At 39.6% G+C, this 23,397-nt stretch overlaps 1 protein-coding gene across 2 annotated transcripts in view; it reads right to left on the bottom strand.

Annotated features, from left to right (window-relative positions):
- MOV10 (Mov10 RISC complex RNA helicase) overlaps window positions 1-23,397 on the bottom strand; it is an 892,455-nt gene that overhangs the window by 118,753 nt on the left and 750,305 nt on the right. For both annotated transcript variants that reach the window (XM_044076939.1, XM_044076940.1), the window contains exons 17-18: window positions 3,797-3,988; window positions 1,263-1,337 (exon numbers count right to left, since the gene is read on the bottom strand). In XM_044076939.1, the coding sequence (XP_043932874.1) occupies window positions 1,263-1,337; window positions 3,797-3,988 (267 nt within the window). The remainder of the gene's footprint in view (window positions 1-1,262; window positions 1,338-3,796; window positions 3,989-23,397) is intronic.

Below are 23,397 nucleotides of genomic sequence, written 5' to 3' on the forward strand. Positions count from 1 at the left end.
ATCAGGCTTTAAACTGACAGGGAAAGAAGCTGAGAAGCTAGGGCCATCGTGTTGTGGCCAAGCTGGGAGAGAGGGTTTCTTAAGTCCTTCTCAATGACCTGCAAGACTGATGTTAACCAGATGAGCATGCAGTGGTGCCACAAAAGAAATGCCCACCAATGTGGTAGTGTATACATCTTTGCACATCAATCTACCAAAGCAAAAGTTATTTCTTTCCAGTTCTCGGTATCACCAGTAAGGTTCATGAGATACACACATCCCCTATATGTCCCCCACACCCTCCTGGAAGAGGCAAATGAGCAATACCTCATCAATTCTTTTTCCACCCTGCCAGCTCCAGCAGGTGCCAGGAGCCATTAGTCGAACATGGATCACCTAGGTCATAGTCAGGGCTTCAATCATCTATAGCAATACAGCTGGTGCATCCCTGGTATACTTGAAACTGGTGATGTGTAGTCTTACAGCATCAATATCTTTGTCTATACAACTTGCATAATGCAGACTGTCCCACTCTGCAGTTTCATTTATTCAACTTTTTGTTATACTTCTGCTACTCAAATATTTGTTAATGCAGCCTGATATCCATCTATGCTAAAAGCAATTCACTGAGGTTTTCCTTGTTTATACTACATAAACAATCATCACCTCTACATAAACACCATTGCCTACTAGGGTTTACCTACAAAAGATCAAAGCTTGTCCATTCAAATAACCCATTTCAAGAAAATAACTCCTCCAAAAAGGTCAGTCAAAAACATTACAGAAACACACACAAATTTTTTTCTTGTGGGGGGAGGGGGTGCACAGTGGAGAAAAGGTGAAACATTCCAAAGAAATGTTCTGCTGGCTTGCACAGCACAATACATTGTGGTGAAACTTAACTGCAGTATCAAATATTTGCTATTTGGTGCCTGATAGCTTGTATGGTGTCAGTGTCTGGAATCAAATCCTTAACTCTCATGATTCATCAACCTCTACTGGCATACATTTCTGCACCAACAGTCTGATATTACCTTTCATTGAAGTTTCTAAAACTGGATATTGCAATAAGTTTGTAAAGTACACATTTCATAGGTTCATAGGTTAGAACTAGGCTAACTGCCCTTGTAAGCCATTTCAAGCCTAGCCAATTACCCCATGTGAGAATCAAACCCTGCACCTTGCATCTGTAAGGTAAACACCTTAACCATTATGCCATCCTCCCACGCCCTTTGCAAAGCATAAAACTGTAGATTCAACAGACTCTGCATGTTCCTCAATACCTTCAGATCTTTGATGCCTTTCAAGCTTTTTAGATCTTTGTCCAGGTCATTTATTGCTCGTCTCAGTTTCTCCACCTGAAAGAAAAGAAGTCAATGTTTCAATATGGCTTTAAATGAAATTTATAAGTACACACTAAACAGGTTTTGCTTCTGGATCATGGGCATCTCCTCATTTCATCTCACTTAGCTGGTTTATATACTCCCATGTTCCTCACCCTCGTATCCTGAACATATTTTATCTAAGGATAGCTGCATGTATTATGGTTATTATTTAAGGATTTCTACTAAAAGTTAATACCATACCATCCAGCACCATTTTTATATAGTTAAGCTAAAGCAGAGGTAGCAAAGCAAGACTGGTGACGGATACCAGTAATAAGGTGGGAAAGTGATTTTAATATATTTATGCATTGCAGTTTAGCATACAGAATATCAGTGCTATATGTTTACCTTAACCTGCTCTAATCCCTTTGGTATTTTCTGCCTTGCTGCTGGAAGTATCTACCCAAGAAGCAATGGCTCAGGTTATTAGATTCTTCTTCAATGTTTCTTTGCAGTGTAGCTGCACCCATCTGAACCCATTAGTGCAATTGAGATACAAATATTAGAAAAATCAGGACACACACACACACACACACACACATGAAGACAAAGTAAACAATTTTAATTCTTCACGAGATGAAAATTATTGGACAGTGCTGTCAGTAATCTATTTTTTAGAAGAGAATGGTTTCACTATACCTAACTTTCTCTTCAAGTTTGTTATGCATTTTTTTTTCTATTTGGTCTTAATATATCCAAACTGCATCCATTTCTGACAATGTAAATGCTATTTATTTTTATATATATATATATATATATATATATATATATATATATATATATATATATATATATATTTATTTTATATTTTAAATATATATATTTTATTTATTTTTATAAATTAAAATCTAAACTTCAAATATATTTTTCCTCATGCCTCAGATATACTGTTTTGATAGTATCTTGATTTTCACATGCTTAACTATTCTTCCGTTTTACTGAGAACTTAATTCCCCTACCCATTAAACATAGCTCAAAGAGCAAAACCATTCCTTATTTTTTATTTCAGTAACTGCATTACAGAGGATTTCACAGGATGTCTGTTGAAAAGCCAAGGATGGCAACTGCAATTCCAAAATTACAAAGATGAAAATGTTAATATGAGGAATTCCTAGGTTTTGCCATCTTGGAATTTACTCCCTACTCTGATGTATATCAGTCTCAAATTTGGCAGGTGGTCTCTGTTTTGAGGTAAAGAAGATACCAAAGTCCCTTTACAAAACTACTTTAAACCTGTAAAACCACATTTTTGAGTTTGTTGTTTGTATGAACCGCAGTTTATATTTAAGTTACAGGATTTGCAGGATTGGATCTCACATTTTAGATAGGATGATATTTATATAATATTTAATTTGTAATACCTCTTAAAACTCTCTCTAAATTAATTTTGCACATTGCTTGTACCATACAAACATTTTCTAATTCAGATTTATCTTTTAATGTTTAATGCAGACTCCCAAACGATTGGTCTGGGGAAACGGAGATGATGTAAAACATCACATGACACACATCTAAAAAGAGTTAAGGCAAGTTCCCTGGCAACATAGACAGATTTTTCCTAGTCAGTTTGAATACCAGATCATGGCTCCCCTGAAAACACACCATAGGCCTAGTGGAACTAAGCCAGTCAAAGTAGGCTGAAACTGCTTTTTCTAGCTCACCTCAGCTAATCCACTCAGACTAGTTTGTATCTGCAGAAGCCTAGATACTGAAGTCTAATGAGTTCTAGAACTAAAATGGGTTCAGAGAAGTCAGATACAAACAACTCTGGAGGGTATTCTGAGATTTTGTTTTCAACTATTATTTTCAAAAAGTTAATTTACTGAAATATTTCTTCAGCAAGAAGGTCTGTGCTGTCTGTCATTTCCCATTAGAAACACTTGAGCTATGCAGCCTTCAGGCTGAAAAATATGACAGTGTTGCATCACAGGTAGCTGAAATAGCTCAGAAAGATTGTACAGTGATTATGTGTATTTAAAGTAGAAATTTTAAGGATGACTTTCATATATTTTATACATGAGTGCTCATAATAACTTTCAGACGAAATGCTGTGCTCAACTAAAGAAAAAGCAACATTGCAAACATTAAAATATGCACATCTTGTTTCTTCCTGTCATATATACCAACATCACAACAAGACTTAAGAAATGCAACCAACTCTTTTCCTGACTACTTATATAGTTGTACCAAGTACAGCACCTCTTCTAATCAGAAACAGTTTTTATCTCCAAGACAAATAGAGTTCTTGTAATATTGAATTTCTCACCGGGTCACCACTGAAAATTGGCTTTGTTTCAAGTCGGACTTTCCCGGTAAAACAATGTTAATAAATAAATAAAAAATGCATGCGCTAAGTCTTCTTAAAAAAGAAAGTAATCTACATAAAACTGTAAGGTTAAAAACCTGTTGGGCAGGTGAAATATCAGTCATACCTGCTTCCTGTATGGTGTAATAACACCAATTTCTTTAGGTGAGAGTTTGGAAATACCCTTCTTTCCTTGTGCCAGCAGCAGCAATTTGAGGTACTGAATTACAACATCTATTTCTTCTGTATTGAAGAAGGAGGGGCTATTTCCTTCTCGTGCATCCTCTCCCAGAACTCCATAGAAAATAATTGGAAAATCCTGAAGAAAAAAATAATAATAAGCACCGTCAATAACCAAGGAAACAAGTACTACCACTAGTAACCAAATCTGTAGAAATCTACTTTTTACCGTACTAGACTTAAGGAAAGCATTTGTGCCCAAAGTTCATTTAAAATACTAATGTATTAGTATACTAAGAGTAGACCGGCTAAACAAGAAAAGAGGCGGTGTAGCTATAATATTTAAACAGCATCTAAACATCCAGATCTTAAAATCATCAGCTCCACAAATAGGCAATGAAGAAATAATATATACCAACCTCAAAATAAACCAAAACAAAATCATCAACATAACTGGATGCTACTTCCCACCTGGCCAAAACATCCCTCCACTAGAAAACCTCCTCAGCTGGTCTACCCACCATCTCCCCCAAGAAACTATAATTTTAGGTGATTTCAATATTGACTGGCAATCCTGTTCTGGCAACCATCCAACCCATCATGTAAACCTTCACGGCTTCACCCAACTAGTCCAGTTGCCAACCAGGATAAATAAAAACTCCTGCAAGCACACTACCCTGGATTGGATACTAGTCAGTAAGAGCCCCCAGTCATATATAACAGGCTGCTTATCAGATAGCCTCAGTGATCACTCCCCAACATTCCTACTCAAAAAATACCTATACCAAGCTAAACCTGTCATCTGCCGTCAAATACGTAAAAAAAATAAACTTTAACCTGCTCACATTCATCTCATCCCTCAAAGAATGTAACTGGCATTCTCTAAAGTACCTTAGTCTTGATGACGCAGTTGAATTTTTTAATACTACCTTCCTGAGCATCCTTAATTACCATGCCCCATAAGACTTTCCAGAACGAAAGCACAACCCTCCCAATGGCTACGGAAAACCACTAAGTCAGAAATGAAAAACAAGGATAAAGCCTGGGGGCACTGGCGTAAAACCAAAACCCCCTCAACTAGACAGAAATTCCTAGAACTACACAATAGAGTCAAAAAGCTAATAAAACAGAACAAATTCCAATACTACCAGTCTGCCCTAGACTCCTCCCAACACAGCCCCAAACAATTCCGGTCCTCCATAAACTCCATCTTCCACCCAGGTAAAGTCAGTACCCCTCCTCCTAACATCCCTCAATCCTCCGAAAATATTGCTACCTCATTCAACACACACTTCACACAAACCATACTATCACTAGCTAAACAACACAACACACCCCCTCCAACCTACATCTTCAAATAGTAATCTCCCCACTGCCTTCTCTTTTCTCCTGTACCTACCTTCAACATAAAAAACTCTTAACTAAACTTAAGCCCACCAAATTAGCAGCAGACAACCTCCGAAGTGAATACCTACAAATCGCAGCTGATGCTCTGACCTACCCAGTATCCATCTTGATTAACCGATCTCTATCAGAAAGTTACGTTTCCACACTGCGGAAAGGATCACATATAATTCCCCTCCACAAAGGTGGCCCCATCCACAGAACTAACCAATTACCACCCCATAGCTATTCTCTCTCCACTCTCCAAAATACAAGAGAGATGCATTCACTTTCAGGTCTCAGACTACTTCCTTACTAACAACCTCCTTTCCAATACTCTGCATGGTTTCTGACCAAACCATAGCACCACCACTGCCTTACTCTCCTTTACTAACACTATCCTTCAGCATAAAAACAATGGCTACTTTCCTAGACCTATCTAAAGCATTTGACATGGTCCCACACAAACAACTCATCTCTGTCCTCAATAACCTATCCTTCTCTCAATCAGTCACCAATTGGTTTCAGAGTTACCTGTCTGACCGCCAACAATCCATTGTATGGCAGAATGACATACCTCTCCAACTACCTGTCTCTATAGGGGTCCCCAAGGATCCATCCTTGGACCCCTACTCGTCTCTATTTTCACCAATAATCTAGCCTCTGCCACCAAACATGGCACACTCATACAATACGTAGATGACTCAAACATCATCTGCTCAGCCCATTCCCCACCCAAATTGCAAAAAGTCACACAAGAAGCCTTTTCCTCTGTTGAAACTTGGTTATCCAATGCCCAATTAATACTCAACCCAAACAAAACTAAACTACTCATCTTCCAACCCACCAAACATACTCACAACAACTCTCACTTTAACATCACAGCAAAAGACAGCACCACTATACACCCAACAGAACACACCAAATTGCTAGGAATGGAAATAGACAAACTAAAATCTGACATTCACATATCCATGACCATAAAAAAGTCCACAAAAAACTAGGAGCATTATACAAAAATAAGCAACTTCTCACCAAAGCAGCAAAGATTTTAGTAGCAAATTCCCACCTTATCTCTACCCTACTTTATGCCTCTCCAATATATACCAACCTAAGGCAATGCGATCTAAACAAGCTAGAGACCTGCTACAACAAAATCACCAAATTCGCCACAGGGACATCCTACCATAGTCACCATTGTCTCTCACTTGCTAAACTGGGCTGGCTTGAACTCCCTCAATGGTATCAACTCTCACTCGCCCACAAACTAGTAAACCATCCACTAAATGTCCCATCCCTCCAAAATCTACTCCAACCCTATCGCACCACCAAACCACTAAGATTCAGCAATAAAAATCACTTGCAGATCACTAAGCCAATAACTCTGCTGGTGAAGCACTATTCTCTTGCACCATAGCCAAATTATGGAACTCCCTCCCACCCACAATTACCTCCATACTATCATGCACCCACTTCAAAACTTTACTAAAAGCGCACCTAAAAAACATGCTGGCTATGCCCTTGCAACTCCCACTCTAATATCACCCACCCCATCCAAATACTACCTTTCTTTCCACCCCACTAACTGCCTTGATTATAGCAAGCTCGGATGCTCATAAGCCTAGCACTTATTATACAACAGGAACGTTTTATTGTAACAATTGTTAATGTCTGTTATGTACTTCGCAGATAAAGATTCTAGCTGTCTACTGATGTACTATGTTCTTCATCTGTAACTGTTTGTAATTGATTGCTATGTTAATCAAATTGTTAATCACTATGTAAATCCAATGTAACTACTGTCTTTTTATTTTAACTGTGGAGCTTTTCTCCCCGGGCCTCTGCTGAAAATGGACCTACGTCCAGTCGGACACTCCCGTTCAACAAATGTAAATAAATAAATAAATAAAAGAAGCGTAGTATGTGTAACTTGAACTCTGTTACAACTTTTTGAAGTGTGTAGAATATGCATTCCTATTTCTTTCTTTTTTTTTTTTGAATTTCTTCCTAGTTCATATTCCATTGTAGGTGCACTAGGCACCTTCATTCTCCACTACAATATGCAGACATTCTGTCACTATCTAGACAGATTTCACTCTCATGTGATGCAGGTTGATACTTATGACTTAATAGAAAACATCACTTTTTGACCTGAAGATCCTCATGTTACGAGTTTCTTAGTTCTCCAAAAACCTGGGTTATCACACAGTATGACTTAATTTGAACTTTTATCAAATAGTTGGTTCATTTTCCAAAACAACTTTAAGATACAACTACTATGAACAGAATGTAATAGAATTTTTTTTTTTTTTTATGAATGAGTCACTCTGATTTGATAACATGAATTTACTGATGCTGCTTTCCATTAATGGCTGTTGCATCTGCATGGTTATGGAGTGTGTGCAGGTGAAATAGGGGGAGGAGTGCAATTAAATCACAAAAGTAATTTTGTTTGGAGTTTGAAGACTGGTCGTGGCAGTAAATAAACAGCTAATAAAGTTATTATTTGGCTGGAATTGAAAAGTGAGCACACTGATATCAGTGAAATTTCAGACATCAGTTAACACTCTGAGGACAGTATGTCAATCTTTGCCAAAATGCAGCGATACTGGAGGTCGATTACAATATGTTTGGAATTTTGAGGTACTTAGCCTCCAATATAATTATGTTTTCAGTAAAAAGAAATATTCCAGTCTTTACAAAGGTTAAATGATCAATCGTAAATTCTAGAGAAGTAAAGTTAATTACAAGTATTTTTCCATAAGGCACTATTGCCAATTACTTTTGCATAACTGGCCTTTGATGAATGGACCTACACTGTAATTAACCTACATTATAGGAGGTGTTTTAGTAGCAAGTTCCAGTACTTTGGCTACTGCCATTCTAGGCCAGGATCAGCTTGGATACATTAATCTAGCAGTTCAACAATGAACATATTATACTGATGGTTGCTGTGCATATTTGGACAAGCCCATAATCTGCCCTCACTTTACTTTATTACTTCTTTCCAGGACCAAAGCCCAACAATAGGTCATTAGGCATAATCTGCCACTGGCAATGTTAGATGTCTTTCCCTATTTTTTATTTAGAAAGTCTTACTAGATGTCAATGGACATACAATATTAAAGACACATGGGACATCAGTTTCATTATTAGCCTCTTCCTTGGCATTATCTTTTGGGAGATGACAGCATAATTGTTGCCTCTTCAGATTGGTGGGTCCTCAATAAGGAAACATGCCAAAAGAAAAAGGTGACAACACTTTTTACCGACTATGTAGCCTGCTCTGTCTGAATTGAGGGGCTTTCAGGCACAGCCAGAGAATGCACTCTTGGATTATCTATCTCCCATCTGAAAAAGAAACTATGGCAATAAACAAAACAGCAAAGCTGAGTGTGGAAGAGAAGGACACAGGCAAACAAAATGGCGGAGGGAAAACCAAGCTTTCAATCAAAGTTCTCATATTCTGAGCTTAAGCAAAGGATTATTATTGATCCTAACAGTCAAGCAGTCTGACGTTCAGAATCTCATTTATCATATTCTGTAACCCACACCTGAAAATTTGTTCTCTTCTTGGATCCAGAGTATCCAATATTTCTCTGCTCAGCAAAAATGCAGTTCAAAGTGACATCAGTCCTTGATAACTAGGGTCAAGATGCAGTTTGTTCTGATCCACCAAACACTAGCCTATAGTTCCACTCAGTCTGTGTTGTCTTACTGATGCCAGGAGCCCTGGTATTTTGCAGGTGTAGATTCAACTGCCCAGTGGAGTCTGGACCCTTACCATCCCTTCATGAGAATATCAGGAGTAGTGCCTGTACATTGTCCAATATCTATTTGATTACAGGTTGTTGGCAAGGAAGTTTGTTATGACAGGGGTAGTGATATTTGGATTTATCTCCAAATAAAAATCCTATGTGATTTTATCTAGAAAGAAGGCAAAGCCATAGCATTGTAGGCAATTTTGGGCAAAGTAGACAAACAGCCAAAAATAAAGTTACCTATTCAGCTTTTAGAAACAATTTAAACTCCCTAGTGAAGAAAGCCATGTAAGCATCTATTAAGGAACAAATAATGGGGCACAGAACCAGTTCTTTGAAAAATGTAATGACAAAGTGAAATTTAAAAGAAAAGGTTCCAGGCATTTTTCTGCCTCATCCTCCATCTAAACAAGTAACAGTCTCCAGCAGTGGTAGAAAAGTATACCACGCTGTAGAGAAATTACATAATGGCCCAAATTCATGGATGGTGTCAGAGGGTCACTGCGGCTTGAATAAGGTGGCTGCTCATGAAGACTGCATATTGGGACTGAGTTCTAGCAGGAGTTCATAACAAACAAACTTCAATCATTTTTAAAAACTAGCTGAATGTGAAAAATAGAGGGAGAGATTCTAATCAGATGATCTGTAGCTGTTCTGAATAGTTCAAGATCCTCAATATGCTCAAGCTTATCAGTAGAATGTTATGGTCTTAAAAACAGAAAATTTTCAGCCTACATCAACAAATAAATACTTGTCAGAGCAGGCACATAACCCAATACATTCCACACCTGTGGATCAGGATCCTCATACATAAAACAATGGCTGCTTTCAAAGATTACCTCCGTATTTGGACAGGCCACCAACTTCTCCCCTGGTTAATCTTGTGCAGCCCCTTTACTTAAAGAGGTAACACTGCTGAATTACACAGTAATTTAAGGGGTTATCCAGCTGGGTTCTCAGTGGCCCTAGTGAAGGCTTACTTAAATCAACCTATAAACAATGCATTGAGCATTGATCCCAAGGCTTCATATGGCATGAAAAAAAAAAATCAATCAGGCAAAGTTCTTTTACTACAGACAAAAGGGGAACTATTCTCAATGGCTGCATGGATGCAAGGAGAAGTGTTTACAGTGCGCAGCTTGATTTACTTTGACAATGATTAATTCTGATTTGTAACTCAGCACAGGAAAGAATTTAACATCTATGTAGGACTGGCTTCAATGCATAGCTGTATGATCCATACATGTTATGGGCAGCAACAACCAATGGCCCTCAACACTGGGGGAACCAGATACAGCATGGGAAGGAGGTATGATTGAGAAGGTCTGCTTTCCTCTAAAATGGACTTGGAAGAAAGCTATCCCCATCTTGTACTCTAGGCAGTCCACTGTCACTCAGCCAAATCTTCAATCAACCAAGACCCCAACCCTAAGCACAGTAAAGAATGTAACATCTGTGCAAGAGTAGCATCAGTGCATAGCTGTATTATATATATATATATATATATATCTATATATATATATATATATATATATATATATGTTATGGGCAGCAACAACCCATAGGCAGGGTTGGGAGTTGGTATAATTATTAAGTTGTTTACCTTAGAGACAAAGTGCAAAGTTTGATTCTCACCTTTGGGAAGCATAGCTAGGCTTAAAAAAGACCCCTGAGGTTGTTAGCCTAGTAATAACCTATGAACTTCCAAAGAAACAGAAGGTCTTCAACTGATGTATTCGGTCCCCCAGTGGACATTACTATAGAAATTAAGTGACATTTTATGAACTAAAATGGATATGTTCAACTGCTTTATATAGGTACCTTGCCCTGAGTGGGCAATTTTTTTTTTTTTTTTTTTAATGACTACATCTTCTGTATGGGATCATAACATCCCTTCAGTTATGTTGCAGCGGTTTGCGGAGCTACTGTTGTTTTTGTCATCCTATGGTCATACATGACTGGACAATGATAAATAGACTACACTGTGGTATATTCTTTATCTGCACTAGGTACTAGGTGCACTATCTGTAGTGTTTAATATTTCTGCACAGATCCCTTTAAGTACATGCTGATCTTTAGATCCTGTGTTAGATGTTGTAATAATACATTTTATCTCAATGCTATTACTGTTAAACTATTCTGTGAGACTTCTGTCACCAGTTTTGTCCTTCATGTTACACACTGAATTAGACAGCTATTGATCTAGTGGCATATTTAATATAGGTGTACTTATAATAAACCTGTTTTTGGTTATAAATGTAGTAGCCTGAAACAGAAGTTATGTTACAAAGAACAGCCTAAAACTAGTATGTATCCCAGGATGAAATAAATAGGTACTTATACCCGTAACAAGTGTGTGCACTGTGTGAATGTTATTACTGGAAACACCTTTATATCTATAACAAATTAAATATTTAAGGTACATGTCTATGGGAATTGTAATACAAGAAATATGGTTTATTTGGCAAAATGTCAAACTTGTACAGCTATTATGTTGGTAAAACCAATAGAAGATTAAAGGACCGTATTAGTAGCCATTTATCAGAGATGCATAGGAAGATAAATTCAAATGCATTATATAAACATGTTTAACAGTTTGGTGATACATACTGCTTTAAATCTATGATTTTATCAGTATTGAATGACTCTTTATGGGGGGGGGGTGACAATACTAAAAATTGAACTAGAGGAATACAAGTGGATACTGAGACTGAAAGCACATTTCACCTGGTTTGAAAGGATCTATTTATTTAAAATCTTTGTTACAGCAGTTACATCAGAGGGTCTGATGGTCATGTGATTTGATGTAATTATACCTGCTGGGATTAGTTTTATATGTCTGATGAAGCTTTTTTGTGAAACTGTAAAAGGTTGTTTTTTTTTACACAACCATGTCTTAATATATTCGGTGCTAAAGGAAGTGGTTACAGATAATTTTATTAAACTTTAACTTATAATTATATATATGCCATAGAACTGTGTCATGCATTTTACACAGACTAGCCAGGGACACAACTTTCAGTTCCTCACCTTTTTTCTTTTAATTACGTTTCCCCAAATCTAGTAGTTCTCATTTGCTCAGTCCAACTTTTCAGATTTTCAGCTTTCAATTTCTTGTGGTAGGCGACATGCCACACTTTTTTTTTTTTTTGAGAATCTGCAGTTTAGGTCTTCTTTTCCTCAATAGTGGATACTTTAGTTAACCATTGTTTTGTTAATGTCTAAACTATTTGCTACTCGAGGCATATACTTTACTAGTTATTCTGAATGGGCCCTATATTACATCCTTCCAACTGACTGCAAAAGAGTAACTATACATAGAAACAGAATAACTCAAAGATTTTGGAAAGGTATGCTCATTTTCTATAGGACTTTATGAGAAACACACAATCACCATTTAGATTTCAATCTGACTGACTAAAACTTTTCCTCATTCCTCATCATTTTTTGCATATATTGGAACTTTTTCTCTGTTATGGGTTTCCTGAATTAATTTTTTTTCAGTTTGCCTTTCAAGGATAAACTATTACAGGGTGTAGCTTTCTGCCCTATTTGGTTATGGCCTTGCAGTGGGCCTGGTTACCATGCTTCCGGTATTTTTTTTCACTATGGTTAGCATTATGGAATCCTGGTTCCTTAGCCAGAGGAGAGCATTTTGAGCCACATAGCACTGGGAGTCTTTTCTTGATATGTAGTTATGTCAGTTTTACTTAATTTGAAAATATTTTGTGTTTTTGCTTTTCTCTGCAATTGTGTGTTAAGATTTTTATGTATTCTAAATTAATTTATATTTGGTGCTCCTAATACAATTTTCTAGAATAAGACTCTCTTTCCATATCATGTTTTTCGCCTAATAACCTATCCCATATCCCAGGGTTTTAAGTTGGAGACAGACAGGTAAAATAGGGATTGTATGCTTTTGCTGTTCTTTGGACCATGCTTCTCTTTTGCAATGGAGAAATGTAATTTGTTGTATATTTATATTTATTATTTACATCTGAAAAGGGGATCAAGAACACATCTAAAATGCAGGGTCTTTTCAATATTAAAAAAAGAGAAGAAAATGGGATCCCATATTACAATAAAGTTATCCTAAACTGTTGAAGTAAGAAGTTGAAATGTGCAGATTTGGTTAGAGAATCTGTTGATTCAGCTTCCCCTAATTCAAGGAAAAGACGAGCAGTTGTTCTTCAGGTAACTGATACAGCTGTTGCAATGGTTATAAATATCTGGTCAGATGGTGTGGCACACTTACTGGTTTTAAAGGATATTTAAAATCTACCATCTTCTGGGCTCCCTTATGGTTAAACCAAAGTTATTGGAGTTCATTAGATGGGCGTATTACCTGGATCTGGGATTTTAATGGTTTAATTCCACCAAGAGAAGCAAGATCAAATGTTAAACCTAGATCGTCTGTCATAAGGCTTTGGAATGATGTTTAACTAGCTTGGGACTGATCATTTCATGGTGGATACATCATAGCTGCAAAGACTTACTAAAAATGTATAAATCTGGTAAACCTATTTGAGAGGGTCAACAAAGCATTGGATGAAGTTAAGACTGTGCACACAGCTTACCTGGACCTGGCCAAGACTTTTGATATATTACCCCACTCAGGCATTATAGACAAGCTCACTTATTTAGGTATAAACCCTTTTATCACCCACAGGATAGCCAGCTGGGTCACTCATAAGACCCAGAAGGTCAAAATAGGTGGGGCTACCTCCAACAAGAGGACAGTCACTAGCGGGATCCCCCAGGGCTCAGTACTGGGTCTGCTCATTTTTGGCATCTATTTTTCTAAAATAGAAGCAAATGCTGAAGGTTTAGGGCTGACTAAGTTTACTGATGATTGCAAGCTGGGGGTTATCATAAACTCCCCTGGAGATACTAGCATTCTTCCAGAAGGTCCATCTGTGACTAACAAATCGTGCCAAAGGCATGGTTTTAAACTCAGTGATAAAAAATGCATAAATGTACCCTTTGGGAAGTCAACAATCCAGGCTAATTACCATGTTGCTAATGTGCCCCTAAGGGTTGGCCCAGAGATCAGGGATCTGGGTAAGGATGTAGTTAAGTAGCCTTAACTTCGACCAACCCGTGGTCAAAGTGGTGAGGGAATCCTTTTATCTTGCACAGCTTATAAGTACAAGCATGGCATCTAGGTCCAAAGAGGTCATTATCCCACTGTATTCTGCCCTTATCAGACCGATCATAGAGTACAATGCTCCCTTTTGGTATGTACCTGACCAGGCATACACATCAACTACAGCGACCTAAGAGATTCCTTATAAAAAAAATACAGACATAACAAAACTGCCTTGTACAGAATGCTTTAAAGCCCTTTTCTTCTACTCAGTCTCCTATAGATTGCTGAGGGGTGATCTATGCCTGGCTTACAAGGCATCTGCAAACCCCATATTTATGAATCTCCTGCATATTTGTTATGTCAAAGAGTACCAGAAATACAAGTACTAGGGACCTGAATTTTGTCTGTGGCTTAAACAGAACATGCTAGAGAGACAGACATGTGTTCCAGAGACTAGCCTCTATGGAACAGGCTACCCATCCATGTGAAACTAAGTTTGTCTATTAACAAGTTTAAGCTCAACTTAGATAAGTGGATGGGGACTAAGAAATTTACACTGGGTCTAGCACCTGTATCCCTTATGGACAGGGGTAGCTTATAAATGCCTGGCTTTGATGTCCTATTTGGATACAGGACATCATTATTATTTCAGGAAAACTTAGCTAGGCTAAGAAAGGCACCCCCAGGTCATTCACCTAGTAATCTATGAATCCATGTACCACTTGGCTTGTTAGAAGGACTAACATTAGCTGCCATAAGGCAGCAGAAGTGGATAATGACAGAAATGACTGCAGTGCAGGATCTGACTAGGGGGTTAGAAAAAAAGGAATTTGTGGGCACTTTATAGAATTTATCACACTTTTTAGGTGCAGGTGGTTGACTGTCAGGTAAAACTGTCACTTAAGGCTGGCAACACACGAGGAACAGTTGCCAGACTGAGGAAAATCTACCTAAACCTAATCATCATATATTTGTTTGAAATTCTGCTATTGCTTTTGTTCCCAGTGAAACAAGTCCTTCATTCTGGCAACTATTGGAAATATTCAACTCTTCAGGAAGGAAATCTGAAGAATAATTTTCCTAGAGTCAGACTCCCCATATTATGAAGACGGAATTTGAGAACAGCCTTAAGTATAAATCCTGTCCTTCAGACGGGGATCAGCTGGTTAGCATCTGAGCAACTTTACAGAAAGGGAGACTGAGGATTAAACCAGGGGTTTTGTAAAGGGAGAACCTTTTCTTGTGGGCTGCGTGAAAAGAGTCAGTGTTTCTAGTCTATCAAAACAGCATCCTGAAATTAGCATCTAAAATGGTGGAATGATCTAAGACTCCTCTACATTCTCCAAAGCACTCATTCAATATTTCTCAATGAAAGAGATATCTTGAGGCCAAGACTACACTGGACCTCATAAGCCTCAAAATCTCTCCAGATAAGAGGTCATTTATAAGGGAACTGAAAAACTCTCTGCCCTTGCTCCTCTAAAGAAAAATGACATCCAGAACTTCAGATTCTCTATATGATCTTGGGAAGATGAGTTCCACAACTCCCATCAGCTGACTCACAGTCTTGGACCTGGATGATTATATGACTTGTGTGTATATATTGCCAGGTGATGAGGAACCCATACACTTGCTTTCACTCCAACAACACTGTTAAATGGGAAAAAGGCTTGTATTAGGACCAGCTCTGGCAACAGGTCATAGTCCCCGGAGGATATGATGTAATGCCTATAACTTTAGTTCCTACGAGACAAATCTTTTCTTTTTTTCCAGACCTTGAACTGTAAAGCCCTGGAGAAGGACATAGTCGCTGTCCACAGTCTGAGCCAGCAAACAGTGCTGAGCTTTGAAAAACTGTCATTTCCTCCTGTATGGCTGGGCAACTTCAGAAACCATTCCTCAGATTTAGGCCGTTTAGCTTCACATTCTGGCTTATTAGTCCAAGACTGGGCAGCATTGATACGCTGGAACACCCACCAGGGGTGGAAGTTCCAAATGTTCCCATTCTGCATCATTCATCAGGTGAGGCAGTGGACCAACCTTGGTACAAGTCTTCTAAAGTTAATGATGGATTCAGCCGCAGGTGGTGCAGATATATATTTATGAATGTTTAATATACATAAATGCCAAAAAAAGCCAGTATTGTATCCTTTGGGAAGTCGTCTGTTCCAGGGAACTACGACATTAACAATACACCCCTAAGAGTTGACCCAGTTGTTTGGGATTTGGGAACTTATGTGGACAGTGACCTAACTTTTGACCAACATGTGACCACTGTTGTAAGAATGTTCTCCTATAGTGCACAAAAGGACTGTACCTAGAACTAGGAATGTCACTGTCTCCCTTCACTTGGTCCTCTTTAGGTCAATCATTGAATATAGTGCCCCCTTTGGCATGAACCTGCCCAGACACATGCAACAACTGGAAAACCCACAGAGATACCTTACTAAAAGGATATAAGGCAAAACAACATGTTCTAAATGGACTGACTCAAAGCCATGTCACTATATTCAGTATCCTACAGACCTGCCAAGAGATTACCTCTATCTGGCAAACAAGGCATCCTCCAACCCAATACTGATGGATTTACTGCACATTGGCAAGTCAAATGGTATCAGAAGTAGTATGTCTGGGGATCTGAACCTCTTGTGCAACATCAACAGAATGGTTTAGAGGTATTATCAAACAGGGGGATACTGCTGCTTTGGAACAGACTCTCCATTCATATAAAACAAGGTTCCTCCCTGTCCGTATATAGGCACAACTTGGATCGATGGATGGGAAACAGAAAATTTACCACAGGACTGCCCCCTGTAATACTGATGGATACAGGCAGCTCCTAAACGCTTTATCCCATGCTAGGGATCCCTCAACTACTCCATGGTATGATTCCAGTTGTTCTCATTAGGGGTACTATATATTATAAACCATGGGATGGGCAAGGCCAGTCTCTAAACAAATGTGATAGGTTAATTCGAGCACAAAAAGGAAAATTGGCTAGGCTTAAAAGGGCCTGGAATGTCAGCAAGCCTAGTACTTACCTATGAAACTATGAACCTATAAGAAACTAAACTTCCTCCAACTGGGCTAGGACATAACCTATTCCCTGTAGTTTGGACATTGTATTGACACACACTGATCAATTCCTTGAGTGTGCAGTTTTAAATGGTCATCTTACCATCATAAGGTCATTTATTTTGATATGGTGGCAATGAATACAGTAACTTTTCAGTAATTACGGTCAAGATCTGAAATAAGTGTCACAAAAGAACTGATGACATGACATGGGCTAGAAGTAGCTATGTAGTCAGTTTGCAAGGTCAGTAGCACTAAATGCAGCACCCCTGATTGCTGAATATCAAAGAAAAATGCCAAATGATGATTTGTGGAAAGGATAAAAAAAATCATGGTGTACATGAAGAAAATTTGGCAAGATTAGATTTACTCCCAGCTGCTTTGACATGCGGTTGGACCCCACATGGAATTCGACATGCAATTCTGGAGATCATATGTACAAAGTCCAATGTGACATTTAAAGTAGAATAAAATCTGCTTAATGAAAATGACAAATGTTATCATCCTGGCATTTACATCTAAGTAACTCATGTAAACAGCATCTACAAACCATAAACTTTCTTCAGAAAACTATATTTGAAATGAAAAGGAAATTTCTGAAGAGCACAGGCAGTCAGGAGGAAAAGGTAACCACACACACCACAAATCCAGTCTCACATAGACCTATCGCATCAGCAAACCAAACACAAACACACAAAAACCTACTCGGAGGCTCTAAACAAAAATCTGCCTAAGCAGCAGAGACCTCCAAAGCAGACATCCAAGTAACCCCTACCATGCAACAATACCCACGTAGCACATAGCTCACAAAGTCAGTGTGCCACAAAGTCACAGCCCTTAAGGCTAAGCAACACACCTAATACACTTGTAATAGGTGACTCTATTGTCAGACACACTAATGTCCCACTCACCAGACTGAACAGGGAGAAGGTCACTGTAAGCTGTCTGTCGGGTGCCAGGATCCACCACGTAACACATGCACTCAGGTCACTCCAAAGCAAGTACAAATATGAGTCCGTCATTGTCCATACCGGTGTGAATGACCTGAGACGTACCTCCCTGGACTACATGAAAAGAGACATAGAGGAGCTCTCTGATCATGTAGCCCAGGCCGGTATGACCCTGACCTTGAGTAGCATTTTGCCCTCACCAAGAATGATGCCACAGTTTAAAGACAAAATGATCAATTTTAACAATTAGTAAAGTACTGGTGTCATTCAAAGGGGATCCAGTGTCTGTCAGCCTGGGATGACATGCTCGATAAGCCACGTTGCTTCGCTAGGGACAGCTTGCCCCTGTCACCCCTGGGTTTTCGAATACTGGCAAAGGCTCTGGCCTCCCCCATAGTGCCTTTTTTAGGCAAGGCTAAAAAGACAAACCCACCTCCATAGACAACACAAAGAAAAAAAAACTAAGGGTAATGCTGCTCAACGCCAGAAGTCTAAACCTCAAGATGCACACACTCGAGACTCTCCTCAGTATGGAGAATATCGATATCTGTGCAGTAACAGAAACCTGGTTCAAGGCTCCAGAAAGCACCCCAGCACTACCAGGTTATACTTCATACCATGCTTTTCGGCCCCAAAACTCAGACCGAACCACAAAAGGAGGGGGAGTATCCATATTCATCTAAGACACCTGCACCTCCAGGTTAGTGGCACTGCACGAAGCATCGGAGACCATCCATGTGCAACTAACAGTGGGCAAAACTGCCTTTCAGTTTGTAGCCTGCTACAGACCACCCTCCCAAACACAGGAACCCCACTCAGCTTTCCTGAGAACACTGGAGAATATGAAGGTCTCTCCAAACACCATTATATTGGGTGACTTCAACTACCCAAACATTGATTGGGAAAACTACTCAAGCCCCAACACCTTCACCTAACGGTTCCTAGAATTTATAAACTCAAATGCTATGGAACAACTGGTGACCACTCCCACAAGAGGGGAAAAGATATTGGACCTAGTCATCACCAACATGGGGTCCCTATGTTCCACACCAGAGGTATACCCCTTCTTGGTAAGATCAGACCATAAATTAATCTCACTGGACATCCATATTCCATCCCCACCCCCAGCCAAGGAAGCCACGGTGAAGAACTTCTCAAAAGCAAACTTCACACTTCTCAAAACCGAGGTGGAATCCTTCAAAGCCCCCGGGCCAGTGGAACATACGGCCCAAAATGCAGAATCCTTTACAAAAGCATTCTATGGACACCTACAGGAATGCATGGAGCATGCTATCCCAAATAAAACCAAGACTCACTCCTCCAAAGGCAGGAGGAAGCTACTACATGATAGAGCAAAATCCCAAAAAGGGAAGGCATCTCTGATCAGAACTAGCAGGAAACTACGATCCCTCATAAAATCATCTAAGGTCAGCTTTGAAAGAAAAATTGCACAAGACACTAAAGATAATCACAAGGCCTTCTTTAGTTATGTCAGGAACCTGGGAGGCAACTCCCAGATATGCTCTGAGTTAGTGCAAAATGACAAAAAATACACTGAACACACAGACATTGCCAACATCCTGGCAGAAAGGTTCAGTGCAACCCCCCCCCCCCCCAAAAGAGCAATTGTCTATCTCAACAGAGTGTAGCCTCCCTGAGATCACAGATGCACAGGTGAGAGCTGCCCTCTCCAAAGAAAAAAACGCAGCATCAATGGGACCAGACGGTGTCCGGGCTGCATCTTACACGCGCGCCAAGAAAAACTAAACCCTCACATAAAGTCACTGTTCAATCTCAGCCTTACTACAGGATATGTACCCAAGGAATGGCATACAGCAACAGTGGTCCCGCTCCATAAAGTGCCACAACAGACCCTGGAAACTATCGCCCTATAAGCCTGACTAGCCTGGTCTGCAAGACTATGGAGCGTATCATCATGGAAATCATAAACAAAGACATTGGGAACCTCCAGACACTGGATCCTACCCAATTCGGCTTTAAGGGCAGATCTTGCCTCTTGAACCTGATTGACTTCTTTAAAACAGTTACCAAAGCCATAGATGAAGGGAAGGTAGTCCACACAGCCTACCTGGACCTCGCAAAAGCCTTCAACACAATACCCCACTCGGGCATCATAAATAAGCTCACCAGCTTAAATATCAACCCCTATGTCACAAGATGGGTTGCAAACTGGCTCAGGGATAGAACCCACATGGTCAGAATTGCAGGTGTCATGTCAGACTCTAAACCAGTTACAAGTGGCATCCCACAAGGCTCAGTCCTGGGACCTCTCTTGTTCGGTATATATTTCTCCGAGGTACAGGCTAACACGGGTGGACTATGGCTGACCAAGTTCGCAGATGACTGCAATCTTGGTGCCATAATCAACTCTCTGGCTGACACAAGCATCCTCCAAAAGGGTCTCACAGAGAAGGATAACTGGTGCCAGAGCCATGGCCTAAAGCTAAATGCCAAAAAGTGCATAGTCATCCCCTTTGGGAAAAACAAAGTGCCCACAAATTACCGCATAGGAGGTAATCAATTAAGTACGGAAGAAGTAATTAGGGACTTGGGGACCCAAGTAGATAGTAATCTCTCCTTTGACAATCACGTTGCCAAAGTAGTTAGAAAGACCTTCTATATAGCTCACCTTATCACGAAAGGGTTCACATCTAGATCAAGAGAGGTCATTGTGCCCCTGTACTCATCACTTATCAGGCCCATAATTGAATACAATGCCCCATTTGGGATGTACCTTACCCAACACCTGCAGCAACTGGAAAGACCCCAAAAGTACCTCACCAAGAGGATCAAGGGACTCAAACAGATGCCCTATGCAGTTCGGCTAAAGAAACTCCAGCTCTACTCAGTTGCATACCGCCTACTCAGAGGCGATCTGTGTCTGACATATAAAGCCATGTCCAACCCAGAATTAATGGACATGCTCCACCTCAGAAAATCCAAATCCCTTAGAGCTACATGCTCCAGGGACTTGAACCTCAGCACAGAAATAAATAGGACATGCTGGAGGGACAGATTCATATCCCAGAGGCTCCCCTCACTCTGGAACAAAATCCCAATCCATGTTAGGCAGAGCCCCTCACTGACCCTCTTCAAGAGAAATCTTGACTTGTGGATGGGAGATTGTAAGTTTACCCCTGGGATCTCTTCTATGTCGCTGCTTGACAGAGGTACAGTAAACTAACCTTAATAGGGCTACCTTCTGTGACCTACTATAGAAAGGCACAGTCAACTAATCTAAAAGGGTGGCGAAAGCCAAACACACTCTGGCTAGGCTTATAAATGCCCTAGGGCAGATAGCCTAGTATGAAGCTATGAACCGATGAAGAATGAAGACTAGCACTGAGCACTATGAAGAACTGCTTTCACATGAATCAGGTAAGAGCACTTAATTCCTGAGGAAGTGTCTAGTTAAATAATGAAAGCATTCCAAAAGGTAATGAACAAAATGAAGTTTTTGTTGGAGAAGGAAAGTACAGCTGTGTAAATTGTTATGATAACAGTAGATGTCCTTTTCTTCACTGTTGCAATATTCCTTACAATAAGGATTCCCTGCCAAGGATGGCCCAACATCCAGCCAGTATACCAAAGCCTTTAGGTTGCTAGGGTTATGCCATGCATTACATGTAAGCTAACTGTGTACAGCATAGGGCATTAAAGGTGATGTTCAGATGTACCATCATCAGAACTGAAAGCCCCAGAAGAAACGCCAATCCAAGGAATAGAGAGGTACCAGGTACATCCAGAAGGGAAAAGAACCAGGGGGAAAAAGGAGAGAGTGAATACTGCAACAGTGAAGAGAACATCTACCATTATGGTACGATTTTACGCAACTGTACTATGCCCTTTCACTTCACTGTTGCAGTATTCCTTACAATAGGCAGCTCATGAAGAAGACAGGGAGAAGGAAGGACCAGCAGAGCCCTGTAGGAAACCATGAAGAATGGCCCTAGTAAAACAGCTGTAGCCCTGGATATCGCATCCAACTTATACTACTTGGTAAAAATATGCACAGAAGTCCAGGTAGTGCCCTCAAGAATAGAGTTAGTATCTAAAACCTTGAGAAAAAGAACCAGAAGACGCCACAGCCTTAGTAGAATGAGACTTAACTGTAAGAAGGCTCTTGCCATAAAAAGAATAACAAAAATAAATGGTTTAGATATCCAAGAAGAAATAGTTTGCTTGGAAACAGCCAATCTCAAAGATCTAGGTTGAAAAGAAACAAAAAGCTGATCAGATTTGTGAAAAGCTTTGGTCTTATCCATATAAAATCTGTGTTGTCTATACACATCCAAACTGTGCAAAACCTCACTAGCAGAATGAGGAGATGGGAAAAAAGTGGGCAAATGAATATACTGATTAAGATGGAACTCATTCACTACTTTGGGCATAAAAGAAGGATTAGTACAAATGGACACCCTGTCTTTTTGGAAAACTAAAAAAGGGGAACAGCTATAAAGACTTTAAGCTCAGATACCTGTCTAGCAGAAGTAAGGGCCAAAAAAAGAAGCGCCTTCCAAGAACAGCGCTACAAGGAAACTGAAGCAGCAGGCTCAAAAGGAGCCGGAGTCAATTTTTCCAAAACAAAATTAACTCATTTCCTCCAGTACAGCTCATTTTCTGTGTGTACCTTTAATTCCCAGTGGGTGTAGTTTGTACCTTTAAAAAAAATCACCTTACAGTTCTAACAGATACAAATTCACAGAGATCAGATATCAATATGTTTGTCATCCTGTATGCTTTAAGATAAATTATTCTGATACCTTGTACATAGCATGGTTTTGGAATTATTAATGTAAATATGAACAAGCAATATTTGACACCTAGAGGCGCAGTAGGAGGTAACTGCAGAAATGCCTGGAGATGTCACTCGGATGTAATGAGTTAAGGTCCTAGGAAGCAGGGGACAGGCTTCCTGGGAGGTCTAATATGAAGGACACCTTTAAGAAATTGTATATCCTCAAATCTAGAGGTTAAAGGGGGGTGCTTGAGGCAGACAAGCAGAAATAGCTGTAAAGAGGGCCTTAACAAAAGAATATGCCAAGACAGAATTGAAACATTCACACAAAAGAGAGAACCAAAGGAACACCCACAGAAAGTGGATCCAGGTTATGAGAAAGACACCAAACAAAAAACCTCTTCCATTTGGATAAGTAGGATTTCCTAATAGTGGGTTTCCTGGCCTCCTGCAGGACCCTAAGCACTTCAGAAAAAAAGGTGTCTATAAGGAATCAAAATCCTATTGCCCAGAGTGTCAATTGAAGAGTGG

This window comes from Protopterus annectens, chromosome 7.part0 (genome assembly GCF_019279795.1).
Source record: "Protopterus annectens isolate FY-2018-M chromosome 7.part0, PAN1.0, whole genome shotgun sequence".
Classification (NCBI taxonomy): domain Eukaryota; kingdom Metazoa; phylum Chordata; order Ceratodontiformes; family Protopteridae; genus Protopterus; species Protopterus annectens.